The sequence below is a fragment of the Drosophila guanche genome, unplaced genomic scaffold (assembly GCF_900245975.1).
Source record: "Drosophila guanche unplaced genomic scaffold, DGUA_6, whole genome shotgun sequence".
In the NCBI taxonomy this organism is placed as follows: Eukaryota; Metazoa; Arthropoda; class Insecta; order Diptera; family Drosophilidae; genus Drosophila; species Drosophila guanche.
This window is the reverse complement of record NW_022995751.1, coordinates 2,075,342-2,099,522: the sequence shown is the minus strand read 5'-3', so window position 1 is coordinate 2,099,522 and position 24,181 is coordinate 2,075,342. Positions and strand designations below refer to the sequence as shown.

The 24,181-nt window shown below is 47.9% G+C and overlaps 5 protein-coding genes across 7 annotated transcripts; 2 read left to right on the top strand and 3 right to left on the bottom strand.

Moving 5' to 3' along the window:
* Nucleotides 1-122: 122 nt before the first annotated feature.
* LOC117587399 (bone morphogenetic protein receptor type-2) lies at nucleotides 123-6,606 on the top strand. Of its 3 annotated transcripts, XM_034278054.1 has the most exons (6): nucleotides 123-395; nucleotides 2,464-2,637; nucleotides 2,712-2,936; nucleotides 2,994-3,563; nucleotides 3,627-5,580; nucleotides 5,613-6,606. In XM_034278054.1, the coding sequence occupies exons 2-5, from the start codon at nucleotides 2,580-2,582 to the stop codon at nucleotides 5,546-5,548; spliced, it is 2,775 nt and encodes a 924-aa protein (XP_034133945.1). In that variant the 5' UTR covers nucleotides 123-395; nucleotides 2,464-2,579; the 3' UTR covers nucleotides 5,549-5,580; nucleotides 5,613-6,606. The 3 variants fall into 3 exon arrangements, with proteins under 3 accessions (XP_034133945.1, XP_034133946.1, XP_034133944.1); XM_034278055.1 differs by having other exon boundaries at nucleotides 124-389; nucleotides 3,627-6,606; XM_034278053.1 differs by having other exon boundaries at nucleotides 124-395; nucleotides 3,627-6,606.
* Nucleotides 6,576-8,387, bottom strand: LOC117587401 (cytochrome P450 302a1, mitochondrial). The gene is made up of 4 exons (XM_034278057.1): nucleotides 7,772-8,387; nucleotides 7,123-7,715; nucleotides 6,872-7,069; nucleotides 6,576-6,780 (listed from the first exon to the last, which is right to left on the bottom strand). Exons 1-4 carry the CDS (start codon nucleotides 8,322-8,324, stop codon nucleotides 6,658-6,660), a joined length of 1,467 nt encoding a protein of 488 aa, XP_034133948.1. The 5' UTR covers nucleotides 8,325-8,387; the 3' UTR covers nucleotides 6,576-6,657.
* A 278-nt stretch (nucleotides 8,388-8,665) lies between these two features.
* On the bottom strand, nucleotides 8,666-10,686 carry LOC117587400 (UDP-glucuronosyltransferase 2B15). The gene is made up of 4 exons (XM_034278056.1): nucleotides 9,938-10,686; nucleotides 9,471-9,883; nucleotides 9,298-9,410; nucleotides 8,666-9,239 (listed from the first exon to the last, which is right to left on the bottom strand). Exons 1-4 carry the CDS (start codon nucleotides 10,585-10,587, stop codon nucleotides 8,715-8,717), a joined length of 1,701 nt encoding a protein of 566 aa, XP_034133947.1. The 5' UTR covers nucleotides 10,588-10,686; the 3' UTR covers nucleotides 8,666-8,714.
* Nucleotides 10,687-10,874: 188 nt separating this feature from the next.
* LOC117587402 lies at nucleotides 10,875-22,597 on the bottom strand. Its single transcript, XM_034278059.1, has 4 exons — nucleotides 22,126-22,597; nucleotides 12,918-13,089; nucleotides 12,725-12,846; nucleotides 10,875-12,668 (listed from the first exon to the last, which is right to left on the bottom strand). The coding sequence occupies exons 1-4, from the start codon at nucleotides 22,138-22,140 to the stop codon at nucleotides 11,559-11,561; spliced, it is 1,419 nt and encodes a 472-aa protein (XP_034133950.1). The 5' UTR covers nucleotides 22,141-22,597; the 3' UTR covers nucleotides 10,875-11,558.
* LOC117587404 (protein dpy-30 homolog) lies at nucleotides 21,291-22,129 on the top strand. Its single transcript, XM_034278061.1, has 2 exons — nucleotides 21,291-21,324; nucleotides 21,394-22,129. Exon 2 carries the CDS (start codon nucleotides 21,396-21,398, stop codon nucleotides 21,783-21,785), a length of 390 nt encoding a protein of 129 aa, XP_034133952.1. The 5' UTR covers nucleotides 21,291-21,324; nucleotides 21,394-21,395; the 3' UTR covers nucleotides 21,786-22,129.
* Nucleotides 22,598-24,181: the final 1,584 nt, after the last annotated feature.

Here is a 24,181-nt window from a genome sequence, read left to right as displayed (position 1 = left end):
CAAACGAATGGCATCCAGAGAGAGAGAGAGAGAGATAGAGTGAGAGAGCGTGAGCAAGAGCAACGGCACAACGACAACGACGCCAAAGACCGAGCGCAGTGGCTCCCGCATTCATTTACTTACTTCGAGCTGGCGAAGGCGGCCAAACGCGAACATCGAGCGGCAATAGTCGGCGCGGCCATCCAGCAAACTAGTTTAAAGCAGCATAAAAAGCCCCAAAAAGCCAACAACGTCGACGGAGAGCCGACGCGACTGGCGCCGGGGCCCCAACAATAAAGTTTGCGGCGAGTGTGTAACTTTTTTCAGTGCAAACAAAAAACAAATAGTTAATAAAACGACGGATAATCTCTATACAGAGTGCAACTACAGTGCGGAGCATGCCCTGAATTGTGAGTGTAAGTGTACAGAAGTTCAGGTGCGGCAGGAAAAGTGTTTGTACTTTCGAGTTTTCCGCAAACAACTCTCGAGAAAAATGTCTTGGAAAAATCAATTTTTTAGTCGTCTCTGCGCACGCACACCAACATAAACACACATAATCCACTCTCACAGACAGTTGGCAGCGGCAGCAGCAGCGGCGGCGGCGGCCACCCACCCTGGCAAAATAGTGAGAGGAGAAGAGCGTAGTCAACAAAAGACCCAAACAGACCAGACCCCTGAGACACCCATTCACATTCACTTTGCCATTATCGTTGCTGTTCTTGTTTCTGTTCTTTCTTGCTTGCAATTTGTGTCTCGCATTGATTTTGCATGTCGCATCGCGTCGTCAGCCGAATGTCGCAATTGAAAAAGTGCAGTCAAGGCAATGCATATTCAGCAGAGGGTGAGCAACGCTCGCATATGCAGCTACACAGCGTGTGCGCAATGAGCAAATTAGGTAACTTTGGCAAAACGGGACTACCTTTCGTTTTATTTACCTTCGCAAAAGCAAAGATGAACCCCAAAACTCTTTCTCGCACACACACACACCAAAGCTTGGACATGGAAAAAATGCACACGCAAAAAGTTAATCAGGTCTCAACAACAACATGAATAAACGCAGCGCAGAGAGAAAGCAAAAGCTTTGCACCGGCACATGCATACCCTTTACGATCTCAGTAGTTAGGCGAGTGGCTACAGCAGATATACTGCACACTTGGAGAAGCGTGGCGAGCAGCATTTGCAATTAACTGGCGCCGTCGGCTATCGTACGGGAGCACCCGGCGGCTCTTCGACCCACCCCACATTACCTCTCCTCCCCCTGGTCATAATCACCAGCACCACTTGAGACATCGCCAGCAGAACCTGTTTTGGCGCGGCAGAGAGTTTCTCGCTCTCTTTGGCTTGCAGTTTCTGCACATGCGCCAGGGAGGGGGAGCAGGAAGATAGAGAGAGAGAGTAGCTAGCCGGTCGATGCGTGCTGAAAGAAAGGGAGTGGGGGGACTCCACACTCTGGGGCGATTACGTTCAAAAACAGAAACAAAGTTGAGCAAGGAGGAAGAGAGCGCGTACATAACTGCAGAGTTCTCGTTTTGCTAAATTTGTGTGGTGTGTGGTTTGCTGTCTCCATGTCCAAGAAGTTCAAACGAGGAGCTCTTAAAAATTTCGAAACTTGAGAACAGGAAAAGTAACGCAAAATTTAAAGTGCCTTTCATCATGGTTGTGTTTAAGCCCCTTCCCTCGGGGACAACGTTTAGGGCCAAAGAAAGAGTTCGAGCTTTTCATTCTCTAATTGATTTCCAAGTTTATGAATAAAAGCCTTAAAAAGTGGTTGATTGTGGTTGCTTCCTTATCTAATAAAAATAATCTTATCTCGCTGAAAATTTCATGCTCCGTCACCCCTAATTAACCCAAATGTCGCCCCAATGCAAATCACTCATCAAACACATACACAGTGCATTCATACATATATCTATGTATACTCTATGTACAGTGGGAGAGCGTAATAAGCTTAACCAGCCACATAATTAATGCCCCTGCTAAAATTTTCTAATCAGCGTCTCGAGTGGGAGACAGCGAACGAAGACGAGACTTGCGTACCCCTCCACCGTATCCCCTTGGGGCATATTAGCTCTGGATCAATTTATTGTCACTCCCCATGGATTTGGGTATCCCCTAGTCGAGATCGTCTCCAATCGAAATTGTTATGCATGGACCGGCGGCGCCTGGTTCCGAATGGGTTCCAAAGTGCAGCCGCGTTCCCGCCAGTGACTGGAATTGTGGGTGTGGGTGGAATGTACACGCAGACGACACTCGGTGATCGTCGCTGTTTTTGGAATTGGAATTTATCTGGGTCCGGCATTATCGGTACGCTTGATAAAGTTGCTAAATTTGCAAATTCCCATCGCATATTGATACACACACAGTCTATGGGAAAGGCGGGTAACTGGGTGGCAGGGGATCATAGTGGATGGCAGACAATTGATAATTCTCATTGTGATTGCGTCAACAATAATATTTATAAAATATTTTCCGCTCTCTCGGCAGTTTTATTCACCCACAAAATGCCGTGAAATTTGGAGTGGCCCCGAAACGACAGAATCGTTAGACCCTAAAAACGGGAAAACAACAGGCACAAGGAAGCTTTAAAAGGGACTCCCAAAATGAATCGATTTACATGGAGCTGGTTGCTGGTGGCCCTGATCTCCCTGTCCAAGAGCTGTAAGTATTAAATAGATCGTTGCCCCATAAAGGTACAGCTGCTAATGGAACCATTTCGCTCTCCCTTTGGATAGCTCCTGTTCCCAGTCGACAGTATAGCTGCATGAGCTTCATGGAGAACGATAACTCCCTGCACGATGATGACTCTGAGCAGGATAATAGCGGAGAGCTGCTGGAGCAGCAGATCGAGCCCAGTGCCATTCCCAACGAGCCGCACAGGCGCAGCTGCTCCGAGGGATACACCTTTTGCTTCACCCTCTGGAATCAGACCTTGAATGGAACGAGAGTAGTCAAGCAGGGTGAGGCCATAAAAATGGAAATAATTAAAATAAATCTATCCATGAATCCCTCCATAGGCTGCTGGAAGGACAACACCGATCGAAACTCAATTTGCAGCCAGTCGGAGTGCACCAGTTCGGCACCCACTTCGAGGACCAACTCCCTGTACTATTGCTGCTGTTCGGGAGATGTGTGCAATGACCAGTTTGCTGTGGTGGAGCCTGCACCCCTGGAGCTGGGCTCCAACGATGTCCGCTCACCGCTCAGCAATCTGGCGACGAGCAAGCAGCAGCAGTCCTTTCTAGCCAGCACAATGCTGGGCGTTGCTGGGGGACTCACTGCCATCTTGATTGGCATCATTCTGGCTATCCAGTATTGTCGGGGGCCCAAGGAGAAGCCCGAGCCAGAGGAATCCCCGCTGGCACCGTCGGGACCAGGCTACAGTTCCAATCTACGGAACGTGGACAACATGAATCTGATAGGCATGCTGGGCAGCGGGAAGTACGGAACGGTAATGAAAGGTCTGCTGCACGACCAGGAGGTGGCTGTGAAGATCTACCCAGAGGAGCATCATCAGTACTATGTGAACGAGAGGAACATCTACGCCCTGCCGCTGATGGACTGTCCAGCTTTGCTGAGTTACTTTGGTGAGATGCGACGCACTGGGAAATGTGAGAGCTCCTATTCAATAGATGTTTCTTCCCTTTCAGGCTACGATGAGCGCTGCACCATGGATGGACGCATGGAGTACCAGTTGGTTTTGTCACTGGCGCCACTGGGCTGCCTTCAGGACTGGCTGATAGCCAACACTTTGGACTTTTCGCAATGCTGCGGGATGCTGCGCTCCATCACGCGTGGCATCTCCCACCTGCACACGGAACTGCGGCTGGGGGATCAGCACAAGCCCTGCGTGGCTCATCGGGACATCAATACAAGGAACGTGCTCGTCCAGGCCGATCTCTCGTGTTGCATTGCGGACTTTGGCTTCGCACTGAAAGTGTTTGGCTCCAAGTACGAGTACAAGGGCGAGGTGGCCATGGCCGAGACGAAGAGCATCAATGAGGTGGGAACGCTGCGCTACATGGCCCCAGAGCTGCTGGAGGGAGCCGTCAATCTGCGTGACTGCGAGACGTCCCTCAAGCAGATGGATGTCTATGCCCTCGGCCTCGTTTTGTGGGAGGTTTCCACTCGCTGCGCAGACTTTTATGCCGCCGGGCAGATGACGCCGCCCTACAAGGCCCCATACGAGCAGGAGGTGGGCTCCCATCCCAGCTTCGACCAGATGCAGGCGCTGGTGGTGCGTCACAAGGCTCGGCCGCTCTTTCCCGCCGGCTGGGGTGGCGGTGCAGCCGCCAAGGTGGTGCGAGACACCTGTGAGGATTGCTGGGACCACGATGCGGATGCCAGGCTCACGTCGCTGTGTGCCGAAGAACGGATGCAGGAGATGTCGGGACTGAAGCCACGCCTGCAGGTGCAGCCAGCCAGTCCGCTGCTAAACACCAACAACCTGACATCGCCCATATCCCTGGAGCAGGTGAATCTGACCACTACAACAACGACAACGGCGGCTGCAGTGCATCACCAGATGAGCTCGGACACGGCCGGACTGCTGCAGCCGCCGCCCAACCAACAGCTGCCAACGGAGAAGAATCATTTGAGCTACACGCAGCAGCAGCTGCAGCCGTACCAAGGGAGGAATCCTTGCCAGGAGCGGAATCTAGCGCCACTGCCACTGCGACCACCGCCGGTGCTCGTGGAACGAAGTAAGAAGCACAGCTTCCAGACACAGCCACAGGAGAACAGCCTGTCCTGCCTGGAGCACGATGTTGGTGTCGAGGAGCTGCTGCCACCAAACGGCGGAGTCCCACCCGCCCATCACCATCATAATCAGAAGAACACCAACACGAACTCCAGCCTGGGGCAGGGATTCCCCAAGCAGCAGAACACTGACCACAAGCTACGCGGCTGGCACGGAGTCCGTGCACTTATCCACAAGAAACTCTTCCGCAAGGAGCACGCGGAGGAGTTGTGCCGACAACTGCAGCTGGGCGAAGAGAAGTCAAACCTGGTGGCGGCACTCAAAGCGGGAAGTGGCATGCGGCGACCCAACAATCTCGATCTGAGCCCACGTCAACCGATGGACAACAAGCCGATGCCCGTGCAGCTGCGCAGTGCTGAGCAGCGGAGTGGCACTCCCGCCCATATAGTGCCACGATCTCTGTCCAGCAGCCTCATCAAGCACATCAACAGCAACAGTGGCAGCAGCAACACCACAACCACCACGAACAACAACTGCATCCTGAGCCATGGCAACGAGCTGCAGACTCTGACACGACCCTCCTCCAAGCGTCGTCCGGGTCATCTGCGCACAAACTCCCTGCTGGTGACGAGCCAGTGCCATGGCCAGGGCCAGGGTCTGCCCACGGAGCAACAGATGCGCCGCCAGCATAGCTTGGAGGTGTTCCGGGAGGTTTTCAGCGGTCGTGGTAGCAGCGAGCGACTCAGGGATCCCGCGGAGCGTGTGAAGACCCCGGGGGATGTGCCACCATCGGTGCGAAAGGCCAGGGCCAGCAAGACTCTGAGTCTGTACGATGATCGGATGATGGACTCGTCGCTGCTAAACATACTCTAGCATGAGGAGGTTCTGCTGCTGGAACTGTAAGGAGCTCCAGCAGCAGAACACTGGAACTGTAATAAGCTCCAGCAGCAGAACACGGACGAAACGGAGGGCAGAATCATATCTCATCCTCTCATCGAACACACACACACACACATATTCAACGATAGCCATAGTCGCAGGAGACTCGACTCGAACTGCTTCCTGGGAAAGATGTCTTCTGAACAAAACAGATTAAACATTTATTTTTTCACCATAGTTAGTGGAGCAGCTCCACCCGAGGACCTGTATTGTATATCTAGATGTATTTTTTCACCAATCATCCTAGCGAGTAGTGCGGCAAACAACCAAAGTCCTTATAGGTTAGATCTGATTAGAAATGGTAACACAGATAGGAGTGCATCACAGTATATAAAGGATGGAGGCTCGAAATGCGCTCTCATCCCTCAACGATATATATTTTTGACTTGAAAGTACGCGAAACAGGTAGTAGTTTGTATAGAGGTTTTCACTGCGAGACTGTACTTGCTGGAGAGACAGAATGGGGGGCTTAGTCGGACGGACCACTTTTATAGAGCCATATACACTTAACAATCCCAAATGGAATACATCTATAATTATATGTAAAACATTGTAACTGAATATTTAGTCATCACACTATACTATACGCGTGTAAATGCTGGGCTCTACTCCAGGGTTGTCACACTATCTCCATTAAAATTCCTATAACAAATTAGAACAAAGAAATACTCGAAGAAATTTATCAAATTAATCAAACCAAAACAACCCAAACACTGGGAGGCAGAGACAACCCTTGGATGAGCCCACACAGCAAATTAAAGATTTTGTCGAGTATTATGCGTTATGCGACATCGCACCTCGGTTGAAAATAATTTCTTTACATTTTTAGTTGAAAACACTAGCCTACCATTTTGATGTATTTTTCATGGAATGAATTTCCTTAGTAATTAGACCAAAACACCCGCAGCCTTTCCATCACATAAGATGCAAGATCTAGTTGTATGATTTACACTAATTCTAATTATTAATTAATATAAACAATTTATTTAAAACCGAAACTGAATTAACTGAACTGAACTTCTCGTACTTTTCAGACTTGCAAATCATTTGGAACACGGCCGAAGTTCGATCAGCACGGGAGCATCTGGTTTATTTATCAGCAGCGTGACGACATCCAATTCGGTATCCGAACCGCCTCGCCAGATCAGCTCAAAGTTACGCAGCAGCTGGAAAATGCAAATCGGTTGAGAAGAGATCGTTTTGACTAACAAATTGCTTTGGGAAACGATCAAAGATCGTCGCTGTTTGTGTGCTTACCCGCAAGAGCAGCACATGGATGTTCTGCTCAGCCAGACGACGAGCTATGCAGGCGCGCATTCCATGGCCAAAGGGCAGCACCAGGTAGGGATTGAGGGCATTGCGCTGCTGGAGCCAGCGATCCGGCTGGAAGAGAAGGGGATCCGGAAAGTGCTGCTCCAAGCGACAGGCAATCATATTCTGAGTCACAACTGTGGTCTGCAGAAGAGAGAATCTCATTAGGAACTCTTTAAAGATGTGAAAATTCTTACCCCCTTGGGCACAAAGTAGCCACTGAGCACCGTGTCCTGGTTGAGTATTCGTCCAACGCCAATGGAAATCGGATTCAGGCGCAGCGACTCCTTCAGCACTGCCCTCGTGTAGGTGATGTCCGTGCGTAGAGCATCCGCAGAGAGCGGCTGATCGGGATCGGGCAGCACTCTTCTCGCCTCCGCATGGAGTTTCTGTTGCACCTTCGGATGCCGCGCCACATGGTAGAGCAGAAATGCAGAGGCATAGGAGGTGGTATCGATGCCAGCCAAAAGGAGATCCGCTGCAGTGCCGACCACATCGCTGCGATCGAGCTCTGGATTCTGTAGGTACGTGGAAATCAGAGAGGATTGCTCTGGGGAGCAGTTCTCCATCAGTTTGAGGGCCACGCTCTCCATGTATGACTGTGCTCTCCGTAACTTCCTATAGCTGGGTGTCTCCATGAGCCGCCACAGCTGCAGGCCCTGATCTGTGGGCAGTATGCAGCTGTTGGTGGTCTCGGCAGCGTGCATCAGCTGCGTGGATCGTGAGTGGGGAGACTGTTCCTCTGGCGAGAAGGAGTCCAGGCGGGCACCAAAGGTGACCAGACAAGTAACTGGAAGGGAACTCATATAAGAAACGTCACAGTTCGATGTTTTTTTCTCCACTTACGTTCCAGATTCAATCTTGTTAGCTTCGGCAGCATATCGATCGCATCTCCATTGCTCGAGGATTCCCTCAGGAATGCCAAAAACTCTCGCGTCACACCATCCACTTGGGGTATAAAGTTCCTTACACTCTTCGGCGCACTCAGCTCCTTCTGCAGCTGTGAGCGGAGACGCCACCACTCGGGGCCATTGGTGGGCAGCAGACCCGTGGTTTTGTACACATGCGGACGCTGTCTCCGGTACTGAGCGAGTGCCAAATGACTGCGCCGCTGAGGACAGTCTCGTTCGTTCAGCAGCGTGGCAATGTCCTTGGGATCGTACAGCCAAACAATGTCCTGGCCTGGTGCCATGGTCTCCCTGACAATCGCTCCATAACGCTCGTACTTGTCCTGCCCAGCCTGATGCAGTCGCAGAAAGGAATAGGAGCCAATGCCCGGCATGTAGTTGTAGAGATTGCCCAAGCCCCAAGGGCCGCGTGGTCCCGGCATGGCCTCAAAGGGCTTGGCAAAGGTGCACTGCCTCGAGGTGCAGCTGATTTTCAGCAGCTTCGTTAGCATTTTTACAGTCACAGTTTTATAGCTCTTGCAGCGGAGAGTTCTAGAAACGCACTGAAGGCATCGATTTTAATTGCTGGCCAAGCGCATTCGTGGTCGTCTTTTGTCTGAGTTGTTGCCATAAAATGTGTTCGGGCCAGGGAGTCATCGTGCCTACCTGTGGCTCGGCTTACCTGCCGTTGAGCTCGCTCTTAAAATCCCTCGCTCTTTGTTAATCCAGAGATTGAGAGAGCAGTCCAGGGTCGTAGAGTATGGCCAACTTTTGGGCTGTGCCAAAAATTGCATGTACAAGAAATGTAGAAAAAGAGTTTTCTTTAGAGATTCATAGATTATTTATTAGTCAGTTGTTCTTGGAATATACAATAGTTAAAGATCAATCAATGTGTTAAGTATTTAGTCCGTCTTCTTCTCCAGGCGACTCTTCACGCGCTGCCCCAATGTTTCATCAATATCTGAAGAATTCTCTTCTGGCGAGCGAGTCACATTGCCAGTGTGTGTGGCATTGTCTTCCCAGGTCGCATAAGGGATCTCATTGCCATTATTTTCGCGAGTATAGTGTACACGCTTCTGGGGATGTGATTTCAGGGACTCGTCGTTGGATTGTATCAACTGGAATATCAGCAGAGCTAAGGCTGGAATGGCCAAAATATCCAGCGAGTGGGACACCACAAAGTTGACGGATGGTCTGGCCAGCTGGCTATAGAGTTCGGGTTCGGTGATCAGATGTTCCACATGCCACACGGCCTGATCCAGCGGTGGCATCGGACGTGTACGGAATTTAACTTGAGCCTGGGAGACAGCAGCGTAGATCGTCTGATTATTGAGGACACGCTTGAGGGTTCTGGACATGGTCAGCTCAAAGAAAGTGTTGGTCGGTAGAATGACTCCAAGATTGCGTTCTTGGATGCGCAGAGCGTTCTGCGGATGAGGGGAGATGTTAGATGGAAGTATAAAAGAATCAAAGGGGACCTCCTACATTAAATTGTTCAAGTATCAGTGGAATAACCAGCACGGGCACGGCATGGTGGACTGCCTCTTGGAGGCTGAAACTGTCGCCATGATTGAGGAAGCACTTCACACCGGATTGGGCTGTAGAGGAAAATATTTACAATAATTTATCGAAGAGGAAAGTATACCCTTAAGAGTTGCCTAGAATATCCTGCTGCAGTCTGGCATCCACATGCAGCGTCAAAATGTTGTTCCTCTTCTCGGGCAGCTCCTTGACATTCTCCACATTCCAAATGAAGCCATAGGTGGGATGCCGCTGGGCCATTTTCAACACAGCCTTGGTCCCAATACCAAAGAACAGATCAATGTGGGGGAAATTAAGGTAGACTATCGCATTGATGAATTTATCCACGAATTTTTGGATGTTAGCTGGCAGAGGCCTCGATTTGGGCCAAATGTGAAGGCCTCCCACTTCGATCACGCTGGCTGGGAGATTCTGTGCGTAATCCAGTGTGGAGTGGGTGTTCAGCAGCATCAACTTCAGTGGTGGATAGACATAATCCTTGCGTGCCACTGCGCCCCTGGTAATGGTAAAAATATCGGACCAGGAAAGTCTAAGGCAGAGGCAGTCAGTATCAGAATCACTTTCCATGTCGAAGATCACTTACAATTTCTCCAGCAAATACAAGCCGCAGTTTTGCCAGCGCCCCACAAAGTCCATTTGTTCCGGCAGCTGGCTTATGGGATGTGGAACCCTTGCCACATTGATGGTGTCCTCAGCCCGCACCAACTTCAATAGAGTCGACGTCAGCTTGCCGCCACTCACGCCCAGAATGGGAATAGAACGAGCCTTGGGCACCAGCGGCAGCAGGCACTCTATGCCATTGGTGGCATCGGAGATAATCAGATCTTGATCGGCCACCTCGTCGATTAGCTGGGCACGCAGCTTGGCCAGCATTGGTGACTCCAACACCGAACGGCAGCTGCCCAAAGGTACGTCGTGCCAGACAAACATTTGCTGTGCAGTGAAAACCGAGCTATAAGAGGATGTGCGGCTGACAAAGTACTTGTACACCACATCATAATCGTTGGGCAGCGGGAACACTGTTATGCCTTTCACTTTCTGCTTTGGAGCTGGAGCAGTGCTCAGCACGGTGAGGCTGTGGCCGCGTTCAGCCAGCGCCTCGAAGAGCGCCTGTGTCCAGCCGGGATTATTGTGACGTGCAGTGCCCACGAGGCACAGTATATTCGCTGCCTCAGTCTTCAGCGGATGCCAAGTGACGAGCAGTAAGAGCAACAATAAAGGCAGCAAATTCATGGCTATTCACCAGAAGGTTGATTCTTTTCCGTAAATAAAATTTGGGAAATAAAGAACTTGAGAAGCAAATCGAGTTTTAAACAGAGACTGCACGGGATTCGAAGTTGTTGTGAGAGTTAGCAGAAAAGGTGAATATAATCAGCCTACTGAGATCACAATTTACCCAAAAAATAGAGCCGCCCTGCCATATGGTTTCCGGCAATCGAAGTTCTCCTTGACAAATTAGAATTGGACAAGTAAATAATTCTTTGGCTGCCCTAACAAAACAATTCCCCATTCAATTGACATTTAAATAATTATTTCTTTTATTTTATTATTATACATTTTGCTTAATTAACTACGCAAAGATCTTTGTCGTACTTCGCTGGAGGTTTCTTGGCAACGGGTGCTCATTTTTCTACAACAAACAGAAAAATATTCGCTATGATCTTAACAAATCGGTTTACATACATTCAATGAACAGCTATTGGCAAAGAAACGGTGCATCATTATCGGTTCTATATCGCTTTACATATATGCTAAGGATTGGATTAATGTTTGGGCTTGGGTGTGGGGGAGTGAGCGTTTTGTTTAATTACTTTTCGTTAATATGGCAAGATTAATACATGAAACGAATGCTCCTACTGAACGGCAGCACTGCAATGAGCTGCAGTGTAACCCTAATGTACCTAATTCTAGGCGCTAATTGCACAAAAAGTTTTCGTTTATAAATTAATTTACATTTAAACGTGTTTAATCATTAAATTAATTAACACAGATGTCGTTTTCTTTGTGTGTGTGTGTGTGTGTGTGTGGTAGACAGAGAGAGTGAGAGAGAACGATGCTAAAAGCGGGGATTATGTACATGGTTAATCTTAAGTGTTATTCTGAGGTTCTACGGTTAGTTTTGGTGCTTCATGTGTGAGAGAGAGAGGCTCCACTTGGAGGAAGGGAGGCAGTGTTTCGGGGAGGATTAACTGTTTGGGAGAACTCTACTCATTCACCAGCTGCGCTGGACCCGGCTCATCGTAGGGCGCCCCATTCGCACCCACATACTGATTGTTATTCCTGTGAATGAAGCCCCGTCCTGGGGAGGCATTGTAGTAGACCACGCGACGAATGCCGAAGGGGTCCACGTAGCCGAAGCTGCCTGCCCGCTTGCCATCCGCTGGGCTCGTCTCCTCCTCGTGGTACTGCTTTGGCAGGACATAGCGGAAACCATTGCGAGTGGTGCCCACACCATCGTAGCCCGCGGCACTGAGCTCGTCCAAGTGATTGCTCTGCACGGGACGCAGACGGCGGCGGTAGGCACGAGAAGGCAGCGGTGGCAGTAGAGCAGCCTCCAGAGAGTTAACCTCCAGCGGGGAATTGGGCGTGTAGTAGCCATACCCATTATTGGAGGCTGGGGAGGGAGCATAGCCACTCGTTAAGGGCGTGGCTGCGGGGGCATACTGATAGCCAGAAGGCGGCGCAGCCGATGGCGGTGCAGCAAATGGCGCTGGAACAGAGAACCCATAGGAATCCCCGGCAGCAATGGGCGATGGAGTGCTCGCCACAATCCCAATGGCAGTGGGACGCGGACGCAGGCGGCGTCTGTGCGGAGAGCCCAAGGGTGGCAGCATCGACAGCAGCGGAGGTTGTGGAGTCGTGGAGCTGATCACCGATCCAAATTGTCCATGGCCAAAGTCCCGATCCGCCTCCGCATCGTACACGTTGATGGCATTGAGGCCATTGTCCACGGGTTCTGCATTCGGCTGGATGTGCACCAGCGGCGTGTGCTGACCAGACAACAGTTGGCCCCTTGCCCGAGGCAGCTCATCCGGATAGTGATCGAAGCCCAGCTGGGACTGTGGCTGGATCTTGGCTGCCTCTTCTGGTGGCAGATAGTTGAGCTTTCCCACGCCAGAGTCCACCAGTGGATCCAAGTCCAGCTGCAAGTCCACAGGAGGAGCTTGAGTGGTGGTCGAAGTTGTGGAACTTACGTAGCCATAGGCGGGTCTTTGGTACCCCCCAAAGGTGTTTCTGGAACCAGCACCCGAGGATCCCCCATTGACCAGTATGCCGGACTGTGCAGGCGCTGCCTTTGTGGATTTAATGGCATCCTGTGGAAGATTATTATTAGAGAAGTTGGGCGTGGAGAGTGGCAGCATAAGCATACCTCAATGGGACGTCCCTGTCCCACATAGATGGTCTTGGACTTGAGAATTCTATAGCCCTGTTTGTCGGCTATGTAATCCTTCTGCCGCAGATACCCCGCAGCATCGATCCAAGCCTCTGTGCCTGGAAGAGAGGGGATAGAGAGTGAAAGGTGAGTGATCATCACTTAATACCATTGACGGCAGTCCACTCACCTATGACAGTGCCATCCTGCAGACGCTTCTCTTTCCGGAACTGTCCGTTGTCCGTCTGGAAGCGGAAATACCGCTCGGGCCCCTCATCCGTCTGGATGTGGTACTGACTGGAGCTGGGACTCTGACTGGCTCCAATCTCAGAGATAAACGCTGCCAGGGCAACGAATGCCAGCTGCAAAGTAAAGCGTTAATGTCGTTGATTAGTGAAAAACTGCTCCAAATGGGGGGGGGAGAGACAAGCTGGACAAACAAATGGCATCCGTGGACAAACAGTCCAACAGTGGCTTTCCGGTGGGGCAGCCGTTGGGGGCAGGCACGTTTCAGAGTCAAGGTGACAGTGTTGCAGTTGCAGTTTCAGTTGTTGTGCAACTTGCTGCGTACGGAAATGCTGCATGTGAAAGTATTTTCAAGCAGCAACCGGTTCAACGCTGCGTATGCGTTATGCAGATGTCGATTTGTTTTCGCTTGGGATTGGCTTCGCCTCACGGTTAAGGTTGAATGCCACATTAAGATTCTTTTAGCCAATTATTCTGCCACCCGCACGTTTCTGTATATTTCTGAGTACGCTTCAATTACGCTGCTTATTCCGTCATAAATTTCATCAAACATCGCGCCAAAACTGGCAGTGGGAGGAGCACAAGACGCGTAAGCCGCGAGACTGGAGGCTAATTTTCGACTACGCTGACATTTTTATTATAATTTCGTGCTCGTTAGCCGCTTATTATTCATCTACTGGTGACTCTCCTTACATTCTGACAATTTATGGCGCTTTAATTAATTGTTGAGACACATTTATTTCGGAATAATTGAACCGCGCAGAATGAACTTCCTTTAATGGCGGCTGAGGTGGAACTTTGTTCTACCTTTGGGCTCCTACATCCCATTCAAATACTCTTTTACGTATTGATTTATGGCCATAATGACTAACACCTGTCACAGGTTAACACTAGGCATCATTAATTATGGTTTAACACAAAGAAATTTCGTCGATTACATCAGCGGGAGAGCAGAAAGAAAGGCCAGCCTGGAAGTCCAACACTTTCTTTAATTTATTTCGGGAACAAGTGATGGCAGAAGAAAGGAATGAAATGTATATTTAAAGGGGAAGGAAGGGTATACATGAAACCCTCTACTCCATCTTTTTATCCCTCACTTTCTCACAGACAAGAAGCCATTCAACATCTACTCATAATTCGTTAGGTACGAGCATTCGCGTGTTTAGTGGCAGCATCCATCGGAGTTGGAGATTTATTAAATCAGCTAACGCAATGAAATAAATTGCCAACAAATTATTGCGGCCATTTCCGCTGTCTCTGGCCAAAACGAGAGTAAAAGTGGCCAGCCAGCGTGGAGCGTAAAGGCTCCATCAATGGAGTGCCACAACCAGAGTGAGAGCCAGAGCAGCCCCCAATACGGCAGACATCCAGTTACCCAACCGGTTGCGGGATCCCAGCCTGGAGCTGTGGCAGCATATGTTGCAGCTAAAGCTGTTGTTATTGTTGTTATTGTTGGTGTTGTGGCAGTGTCTGCGGTTACGTGAGAATCGCTGGAGACGTCTCCCGGCATATGCGGACTGGACTGAACTCCTTTTGGGCGCGAGAGTGTGGAGCGCGCCTTAAAACCAAAAGAAAACAGCAACAGCAAAAACAACACAACAACAAAATCTAAAGTGGAAAATCACGTTTTCCTTTGGCGCGCAATTTTTGTTACACTACAGAGGAATACCCTGGCACTTCGAGAGGAGTTTGTTGACTTTTAGGCGGTGTTTGAAACAGGAAGGAGGCTCAGTTTGGCCAGGCCAGGAGCACAACAATAGCTGCCAATATCTATCATTATCTTTACCTTTAATAATCTATCATTCTTAGAGAGTATCCGCAACTTCGACCTCGAACGGCAGCCTTCTCGTTTCTTCTTGTAATTTTTGGTGGCTTGTCGGAATGGTAACACAGCAACAACAACAACAACAACCAAACCTTGCCAACAAAAGTTGCGCAACAATCTCTCCTCCGCTCCATAAGCCCGCCACACCCCCTTCTGAGCACCATTCCACTCCTCCCTTTTTGTAATTTACCTCAAAAGCTGGCCCCAAAAAAACTGAACAAAGAATTCTGCGCCAAAAAATGTTAGAAACAAAGCCATAATTTGGTTGCCCCACGAATGACCTTCACTGCCCCACTGCTCACAGTTTTTTAATTAAAATTCACTTCAATTATGATCAGTTTGCTCTGAATTTACTAGAGCAGACCAAGACAGAGCAGACCAGAGCCATGGGACAGTGGTACGATGATAAATGATCCGAAAGAAAATGGCAATTTGATGGCCGCCTGCCTGCCTGCATTCTGAGCACGAACAAAGAGCTAATGAAGCACCCAAAACAGACCCCCTTTCAAATCGATACGGTTTCATAGCGAGACTCATGTGGATATCGCATTCGATTCGGTTCGGTGTTTGAGATACAGGTTTGGGCTTGCGATTTTGGGTTGGTTCCGATTTGTTTTTGGGGAGTGTTTTGCATAGCTGGGAGAGTGCATGTTTCGATGGGTTTTTCGTTTCCCAGTTTACACATAATGAATGCGGCGGATGATTGCTTCCGGCATGCGGAGTGCACTCATGAAACTAACAGGCAATATAATCTAGTTTATGATGGAAAATACAAATTGGGGAAACACCACAATGATTCAGACTTCCCTCAGACTTCAAGCAGTTTTTGGGTGCATTAAAACTATAATTTAATTTAAATTAGTTAAATTGAATGTCTCATAATTAGTTTGGCATTCAAGAAACCTGTGACATGACATGTCTATGACCCGTGGAAACTACACGAGGAAAGACTCCCACCTAAAAGTCGAAAACGAAAGACTTGAGACACAGCTGATTCATTCAATGATGAACCCACCTAATAATTCCATGGAAAAACAAAAACTATAATTCTATAGCATTTATTAGATAATTATTTAATGATGATGAAGCAACGAGACACAGAGAAAAGTATTTACAGGCCTAAACGAGAGAATTAAGACACGAACTTGTGAAAAAGCAAGCCTTAACTTTGGTCGAACTTAAATTACAATTAATTTTAAGCAAGAATAAAGTAGTGTGATCTTTAATGATTCATCTTAAATGCATCTCTGATCTGGTGATCATCCAAGCAAATAATAATTTCTAATTGCTCACATTCCACATATGACATCAACAGCAAAAGCAGCAGCAGTTCGCATTCAATGTAATCCGAGACAATAGATTCAACTCATGAAACATTTCATTAGACACAAACGATTCCAAGAATGTGACCCGCAACGGCAGCAACGAAACAGCAGAAACAACGATTGAATTACACTTTGGATCCATGCCGAAAGAGATTCGAGTTGGAGGAGACAGATACACCCACATAGTAGGATGACTGACAGACAGATCAGACCAGAGCCGACTAGAGCCCGCTGTCAGATTTTGAGCCAAGTTTTCGGCGGTGGGAAGCAGCTGTGTGGCAGCCAAAATTGTATTAAATTTCATTAGATATTTGGCTTTGTTTTTTGTAACTGCAAAAAAACATAAACGAACGGAAAAAAGTCGAACGCTTGGCCTTTTTTGGTCAACGTATTTTTTCGGCTGTGGCACTTCCTGTTTGTCTTGGGGCACAACAGAAACAATAAACACCACGAGCATAGAGAGAAATAGTGTAAGCGGTTATACAATTGAACGTTGAGTGTCGAACCATGCCCATAGCTAAGACTTTAACTATGCAAAAAGAGTGTGTGGGCTGTGTGTAGAATCCGCCCCTCAATCAAATCAGCCAGCCACGCAGCTGAGTTCGCAGATAGCTGCCTGCCTGCCTGCTGCCTGTCTTGTTTGTTCCATTGAAAAGCCATTCAATCAGATCGGATACTAAACATATTCGTACGCCTTCAAGTAACCCAGTTTTACAACAGCCAACCAGCTGCTGCTGTTCTAATGTTAATTCTTATAAATAATACTTCTCAGTTTCAGTCAAAACCCATGCACAGAAGTCACTTGGATCACATTTCACTTGTTTCGCAGGCAGAGGGTATTGCCCATTCGATCTGCATCAGAGATTGCACTCAAAACACCGACTGGCAGCAGCAGCATTGCATCATGGCAAAGCCATCCACAGCTGCTCTCCATATTTGTGGCACTTGGGGTGTGATACCACAAAAGACTGTCTGCCTTCTGTGTGTTGTGTTTTGTGTTGCGTGAACAAGTTATGGCCTGTTATGGGTTGTAAAGTGCGAAATCCGCATAGTTTTCCGGCAGTCACGCATGCCTTTGACTAGAATAGAATCACCCCAAACAAGGTGTATGATATGATATGATAATCATGCAATTGCCATGCATCGGACTACACACTAACCCCCCGTCTGTCAGCTGTCAAAAGAAATGTTCATCATAAAAATACAAATTATTGAAGCACAAATGGTAATAAGTCTGTGTGTGTGTGTTGGGTATGGTAATGCATGCTTGATGCATGCATTAATGCCTCAAGGTCATCCAGAAGCGGCGAACGTGGGCGGACAGCACACACACGCCCCGCTAGAGTTTTGGAACCCCTGGCAGCGGCGCTTCCGACAGTTTTCATCTATTTTTTGTTTGACACATTTATGGAATAAAAAGGGTTGCATAATGAACACTTAATGGAAATGCGTTGCATAATGGGCTCCACAAGAATGGCAGACGAAGAGCTCTGCTGTGGCTCTGCTGTGGCTCTGCTGTGTTCTGTGCCCAATTTTTCGAGGCGTGAAAGAGTCTCGATTTGGTGCCGAGCCGTTGTGTAATGGGTCTCCCTGCTGAAGGCCGATATTGCCATTAGGCAGAGAGCACTAACAGTAGCAGAGTGTGTGCTATCCAAGTGGAAAATTCAGTCGATGTGACGCCTGACTCATCCATCCATCCTCTTCTGTGTCTTTTTGGCAAGTTCGTGTCTTGAGTCTTTTGTTTTTGTTTTGTTTGTTTTTGCACACTTCGCGCTTCGTCGCCAGAAATGTTTCCGCGCTTTTTGGCACTGCACTTGGCAGCTTTTGGCTCTGGGTTTTGCTCCAATTTGTCACAGTTTGGCGCCCAACCTCCGCCCCACAAGAAAATGGATTTTGGGCCACAGAAATGAAACCAAACCAAGCCGCAGCCAAACCAAAGCGAACCTTTTTGTGTTGTGTAGAGCTGGTCAACGGTTGACATTCGGCCCCAAAAGAGAGTGAAAGCTGCACGAAGCGCTGGCTAGCTGTCTGCCCCTGCCCCTGCCCCCTGTTGCCTGTTGCCTGCCTGCCAACGAATTAAATTTCAGATCAGGCTCCAACTGCTGCCACTTCGATCCATCGACATGGGCCAATGCAATGCAAGTTGTTCGCCTCGCTCGTGTTTTAATTTTTCGTGTTGTTTAATGTCGATTTTCATTGTCAGCCACGGCGTTGGAGGGAGGTACATATAAGTAGCGGTAGGGAAGTGTGTGCGCCGTGCGGGCATGCAACTGTTTAGCTTGGGCTTCTTCAGTGCCGACGCCGCCGCCGCCACCGCCACCGCCACACACTCAAATGCTAAACCGTATTTCATAATTGCTGCCAGCACTTGGAGCACTCGCGATGCACACATATTAAGCGAAATTAATCATAGTAATTGGTGGCAACAGCTTTTGCTGTAGCTCTGCCACTGCCACTGCCACTGCCACTGTCTATGTCTTGTGAGCTGCGTGTAAATGAACTCCGAGCAAAACAGCTGTGGGAAAAGCATTTTTGGCAGGCAGACATTCCCCCCAGCCCCACCAAGACTACAGCTGGGGCGCCATCTGTGTCAGCGTTATATGCAAAAAATAAAGTAAAACGAAATTCCTGAAAAAAGCCAACGCCAAACTATGTGTGATAATTGTGTGTTTACTTTCGAATTCGAAATGGTAATTGGAAAATTGTGGAAAAAGGGCCAGGCCTGACTTTGGCATACTTTCGTTGCCATGCCAAAATGATTAGCATCTGTGGAACAGCTACTCCTGCCGCTACTCCTCTCATCTGGCATTCAGCTCATGCCACATGCGTGGGACTCCCATGAGATATGAGAGGGGTACGACTCTCTGGCGACATTGTTTCGCGCTGTCAGTTCTTGTGTGGGCATTATGTCTGCCGTTGCCTCGTTTGCAGTCGAACAAAAAGCCAACTGGCAGCTTGTTGGCAGTTCAAACTGTCATTTCTGTTGGGCCACAAGACTCAGCGTTAGACAGTTAAATGGAAAACATACTCAAAGAAAGAGCTGGAACTGGCAGAAGGATTCCTTACGAATTTGTGTAGCTATACCCTACAAATCAGTTCAACTCTGCACCTCTGGTGTTATGGCTGTTAGCACCTCCATCACAGCCACATCGTCATCCATATGTTGCGCTTCCCACATCACTCACTCGGCGGAATGACCCTCCCGCGCGGTAGTTATGGCTGTGACCCGCCTTTGGAGCCGCTTCCCATTCAGTTGCACAAAAAACAAACAGCAGCTGTCTCTAATTTGTTTTAAAAGCCATTAAAAAAAAGTGCAAAAATATTCTGCGAGATCTCCATCGCTGGGGGCAAAATCGTGTGAACCACATGCAGGGTGGGAGGAAGCAAATACCCAGAATAAAAGCTGAAATTAGCCAGCTCTGTCCATCAAGCAGAAACTGGGTCACAGATCCATAAATAGATGGATAGATATGCCGAGGAATTTCTACGTAAAAGTTGCAACATCATTGGCCAAAAATTGTATCCGTGAAATGCAGAAAACAAAACGCCAAAAAGATGAAAGCCTAAGGCTAAGGGCGGGTAACCCATTGGAAATGATATTTAATAATATGTAATTGTGAAATGAAAAACATGAGAAACACAAGTCAGTCCCAGGCGAGACGAGAGGCTATATATCACAGCGGAAGGGGGGAGAGTTCACGGGGGAAACTTGCATAATTACTGGACCCCTTCGAGGTGTCTGTCTGTCTATCTTTGGAGTCTGTCTTTTGGGCCTGGCCGCCGCACTCGAGTGTAGAGAAGAGAAATGTAAAACAAAATGGCAAAAGACAATTTGAATTCATTTCTGTCACTCCAAGAAATCGTTAGGGCCGGTCCCGGCCATACCGCCATCTCCCCGTCAAGGTCACATAAATAATAAAAGTAAAATGTGGCAAGTGATTCCACTTGCTAATTAATTCAGTTGCGCTAATATCGGTTTTGTTTTGGAAGCGGCACAAACTCATTTGCATATGCCTTGAAGATCTGGCAGCTGGCTACACTTCTCTGTGCCTCTCGCGGAAGATCTTTGCGCAAGTAGTTCCCTTTTGAGTTCGAGAAAATGTTGCCCACGTGCTGCTGCTGCCCACTCATGGAGATACACTCATAGATAGACTCATCTTGTATCTGAACACAGCATTATCATCTTCCTCTAGCATCATCCGTCATTCGTCTTTCGTCTTGCCCGATGCCAGTGACCTTTGCTTTTGGCTCTTGATTTTCATTTCTCACTCGACTGGAAGATCAATATCTGGGGGAAGCCGTCGTGTAATGCACGATTTCTGTTGAAACTCCAGACAATTGAGGCCTCCGTATAAACAGTTAAAGAATAGCGTTAACCAGCGAGTCTCTCTCTCTATTTATATTCAAATTTCTGGCAAAATAATCTCTCTAATATGGGTCAAAAACTACAGGTTTTCACGTTTCTCATAGCGAAATATGTGTTAATCGCTTCCCATGAATTATTCAATAGATTTTATTTTATAAACAGATACACAAATCTATCGTATTACGGTGCTGGCGGGAGGCTGCACGGGGAATTTGTGTGTTTGTGATTTACAGATGGCAATTAAGAAAAGTGTTTACAAAGATAATCAAACAATTTAGTTGGCACATTCTATATATCTCTATATCAAAACCAAGTGGCAATAAATCTGTAGAACATGCTTACACGCTGCATGAGGCAGAGATTGAGGAATCCCCTTCAAAGTTTTCAACCAAATTAGGGCCACAATTTATGACAATTGCCCAATGCACTTGGGCAGTCCTCAAAAAAGCCCGCTTAATTACTCAGGGGAGATAATTGCATTTGCCCAGTGGCTTGGCTATAAATCAAAGTAGAAGACAACCCGGCGACGCTCTTAAATTTTCGGATACTTCACATAAATTGTTTGGGGCGAGGTCAGTCGCATGGATGGGCGATAGATGAATGGCCAGAGGGATTTACGATCCAGCTACGAGTTGATTGAGATACGAAATTTGTGGGAAAACTTTCAATGATGTCAGCAAGGAACTTGACTCTACAAAGAGTAGGCCTTGACTTTGAACTTCAGCATAGAATTTTCAGATATGCCTGGCAATTATCTAGGATTATTCAGTATCAACCAAACAGTCGCACGGAACAGAACTCGGAAATAAATTTAAATATAACTAAAACAAAATCGGTAAAAAAAAGAAAATAATTTTTAAAAATTTGTAATCAAATTGAAAAACAAATTTTATTTTTTCGACAGTGATGCCCGCCAACGAAACCCCGCTCCCCGCCGCTGCACCGGCCACACGCAGGTCCGCAAGTGGAGCTGGTCCTGGACCTGGAGCTGCATCTGTGGGCGGCGGTGCAGCTGGCGATGGCGCAGACTTTGCCAGACTGAACGCTGTTGACGCCCAAGGGTCCGATCAATCGATGGACGATGTACCTCCACCGTTTGCCAGCTGCCGCCGGCCTCGACCCGATCCCAATTCGTTGCCAGTGCGTCAGTACCTGGACCAGACCGTGGGTCCCATTCTGCTGCACGGAATGCAAGCTTTGTCCCGGGATAGGCCCACGGATCCGGTCAGCTATTTGGCCACGTATTTGCTGAAGAATAAGAATCGCTGCGATGAGCTGAACACCGAGTCGGCGTAGACACTAAGCAACACTAATTTAAGCTCCAAATTTTCGCACACACTTTGCTAGCACACTTACACCTATCCCAAGTACAAGTGCACATGAAACCAAGTCGCCAGCTGGACTTTAATCGAATCTACACTTGGTACAATGCAATACACGCACACTGGGTCGACCTCGACACTCTGCCCCATCGCTCTACACTGAATTACACAAGCAAAAATCAGAAAAGGGGGATGCAGATACCATTCAAGAATTACAATTAATGTTTGTCCAACTCTGTTATTCGCCGATTTTAGATATCATTGAGAGTGCTACACAATTTATCGCCGTTTAAATATACTTATTATTCACTCACCAGACAGATACTCATGATTTTGGGTTTTCTCTTGTTGTCTTGGATCCCTTTTTTGAGGCACAAAGATCTTAATTTTCAATTTTCTTGTTTTCTTTCACGATTGCCTTCACACGCACAATTTAACAATTTTTACACCGAATTATTCGTTATCTTTAGCCAATTTTGGCAACCCTCATCCCCGGCATTCGAATGTAATAACAATTAGTTCCGCCGCTCCAGAGCGATAGAGAGATTGTGGAGTCGGGTGGCTGCCTCAGCTCCAGCAGAGATGAGAGAAGAAGAGAATTGCACTTCCGATTGCCGACCCACACGAGATGCAATCTTTAGATTCGGTTTTGGTTTCGGATTTCGGTTTCGTTTTTGCGGTGCAAGTTTTGCGTCGTCTCGTGTCCGTCTGTACAGCTCTCTGGCTCGATTGCCACTAAATTCGCAGCGCGCTTAGTTGACGGTTTAAAAACTTCAAAAATTCAAATCGAGAAACGGTTGGCTGTGGCGATTCGGTTGGAGCTCGTTTCCAGCCACAGCAGTTGCCGATTCGGCAGCGATTCGAGTCGTCGATTCGTGTATCGTGTATCGTCAGATCAACAAGAGCCCCAGAGCGGCGGTGTCTATGGTGTCAGCCAGCCAGAGAGGGGCTGCCTGAGACCAGAGCAGTGTCTGCTGTCTGATGGTTTGGTCTGTTGGGTTCTGTGCCAGAAGTAATCTGCTTGGGGGCAAGTACGCTAAGCCGATTTCTTTGCCGCCTCTCGGCCCACCCGCAGTTGTCACGCGCCAAAATCGAACTTGTTCCGGCCGCCTGGCTCTTGGAACTTACATCAGATCTACCCTACCCTCTCCCCACATATGTGTGTGAGTAGAACAACTTGGAATAATTAAATCTAATTGCAAAGTATCGCACCTCAGTCCAAAGATCACATCACAGCTATGAGAGTGCTCTTCCATAATGCATAACAAGTTACAGAGCGGGGCTCGATGCGATCTCATATGGGAAGGTATCTTGTTTTCGAAAGGGTTTTTGCATTCGGCCTTGGTATTTGTTAGATCTTGAGGTGCGAAGCCAGCCCCCAATTGAAGTGAAGTCTCTCGACAGTTTCCGATCAGTTAAAAAATGATTAAAAATATATTTTTCGTTTTTTGGGCAATTTTTATCGCTCAATGTATCCCTCGGGCGCTGGATGAATAATAAACATATCTTAAAATACAAATCTTTTGGGGGCGATTCGCAGATTGAGTCAGCAAATCAAATAATCAATAGACAAAGGGGAGCCAAAGGCCAAATGCGTTAGAGCGATGGGAGAAATGCCCTGCTCCAAAAAAAGGGGTTCCTTGAGTCTGATTAGATTGGGTTCCACTTTTGTCAAGGGTAAAAAAAGTTCAAAAATTAAATGGTTAATGGAACCCTTCTTCAATCCGCTTGCCAACTTGCTCAAACTCTCAGCTAGAGTATATGGGATATAAAATTCATAATCCATTAGAAAAATAGGAAAAGACAGAGCATAAAACAGCAAACCCACGTCTGGCGCAATTGTTGTTGTTTGTGGCATATATCCATATCTATTTGTATCTCGACTTCAAGCTCGACTTAATTAAAAAATCAAAAAAGTTGTAATTATTTGTCTCGCCTGCAAAAAAAACAAAAAAAAAACAAAATACGAGTATGCCTGAGTATCTGTCGAGATCTTAAGACCCCGAAAGTGGAGTTGCAAATTGAACTTGCTTTATTTTGGCGCCACAGATACGAGATACGAGTGTGCTGTGGTGTGGTGTCATGTGGAGTGCGTGGGTGAGTGGCTGCCGACGCCGCCGCTGTCTAATGGAGCAGAGAACCTCAAGGCCCCCATACAACTGAGTGAGGCTGCTCTATAGGCTGGTTCCGATCACCATGGATGCATTGACTGGCTGACATCACGCTCGTCGCCCACAAATGAAATCATTTTCCTAACCCTCACACTCGCACGGGGTACGGGGCGGGCGTTGAAATAAATCAGCGAGCATTCCATGAATAGTCACAGCCCCAAAGCTAGAGCTACAATATATTTGCCAGCGAGTTCAATAA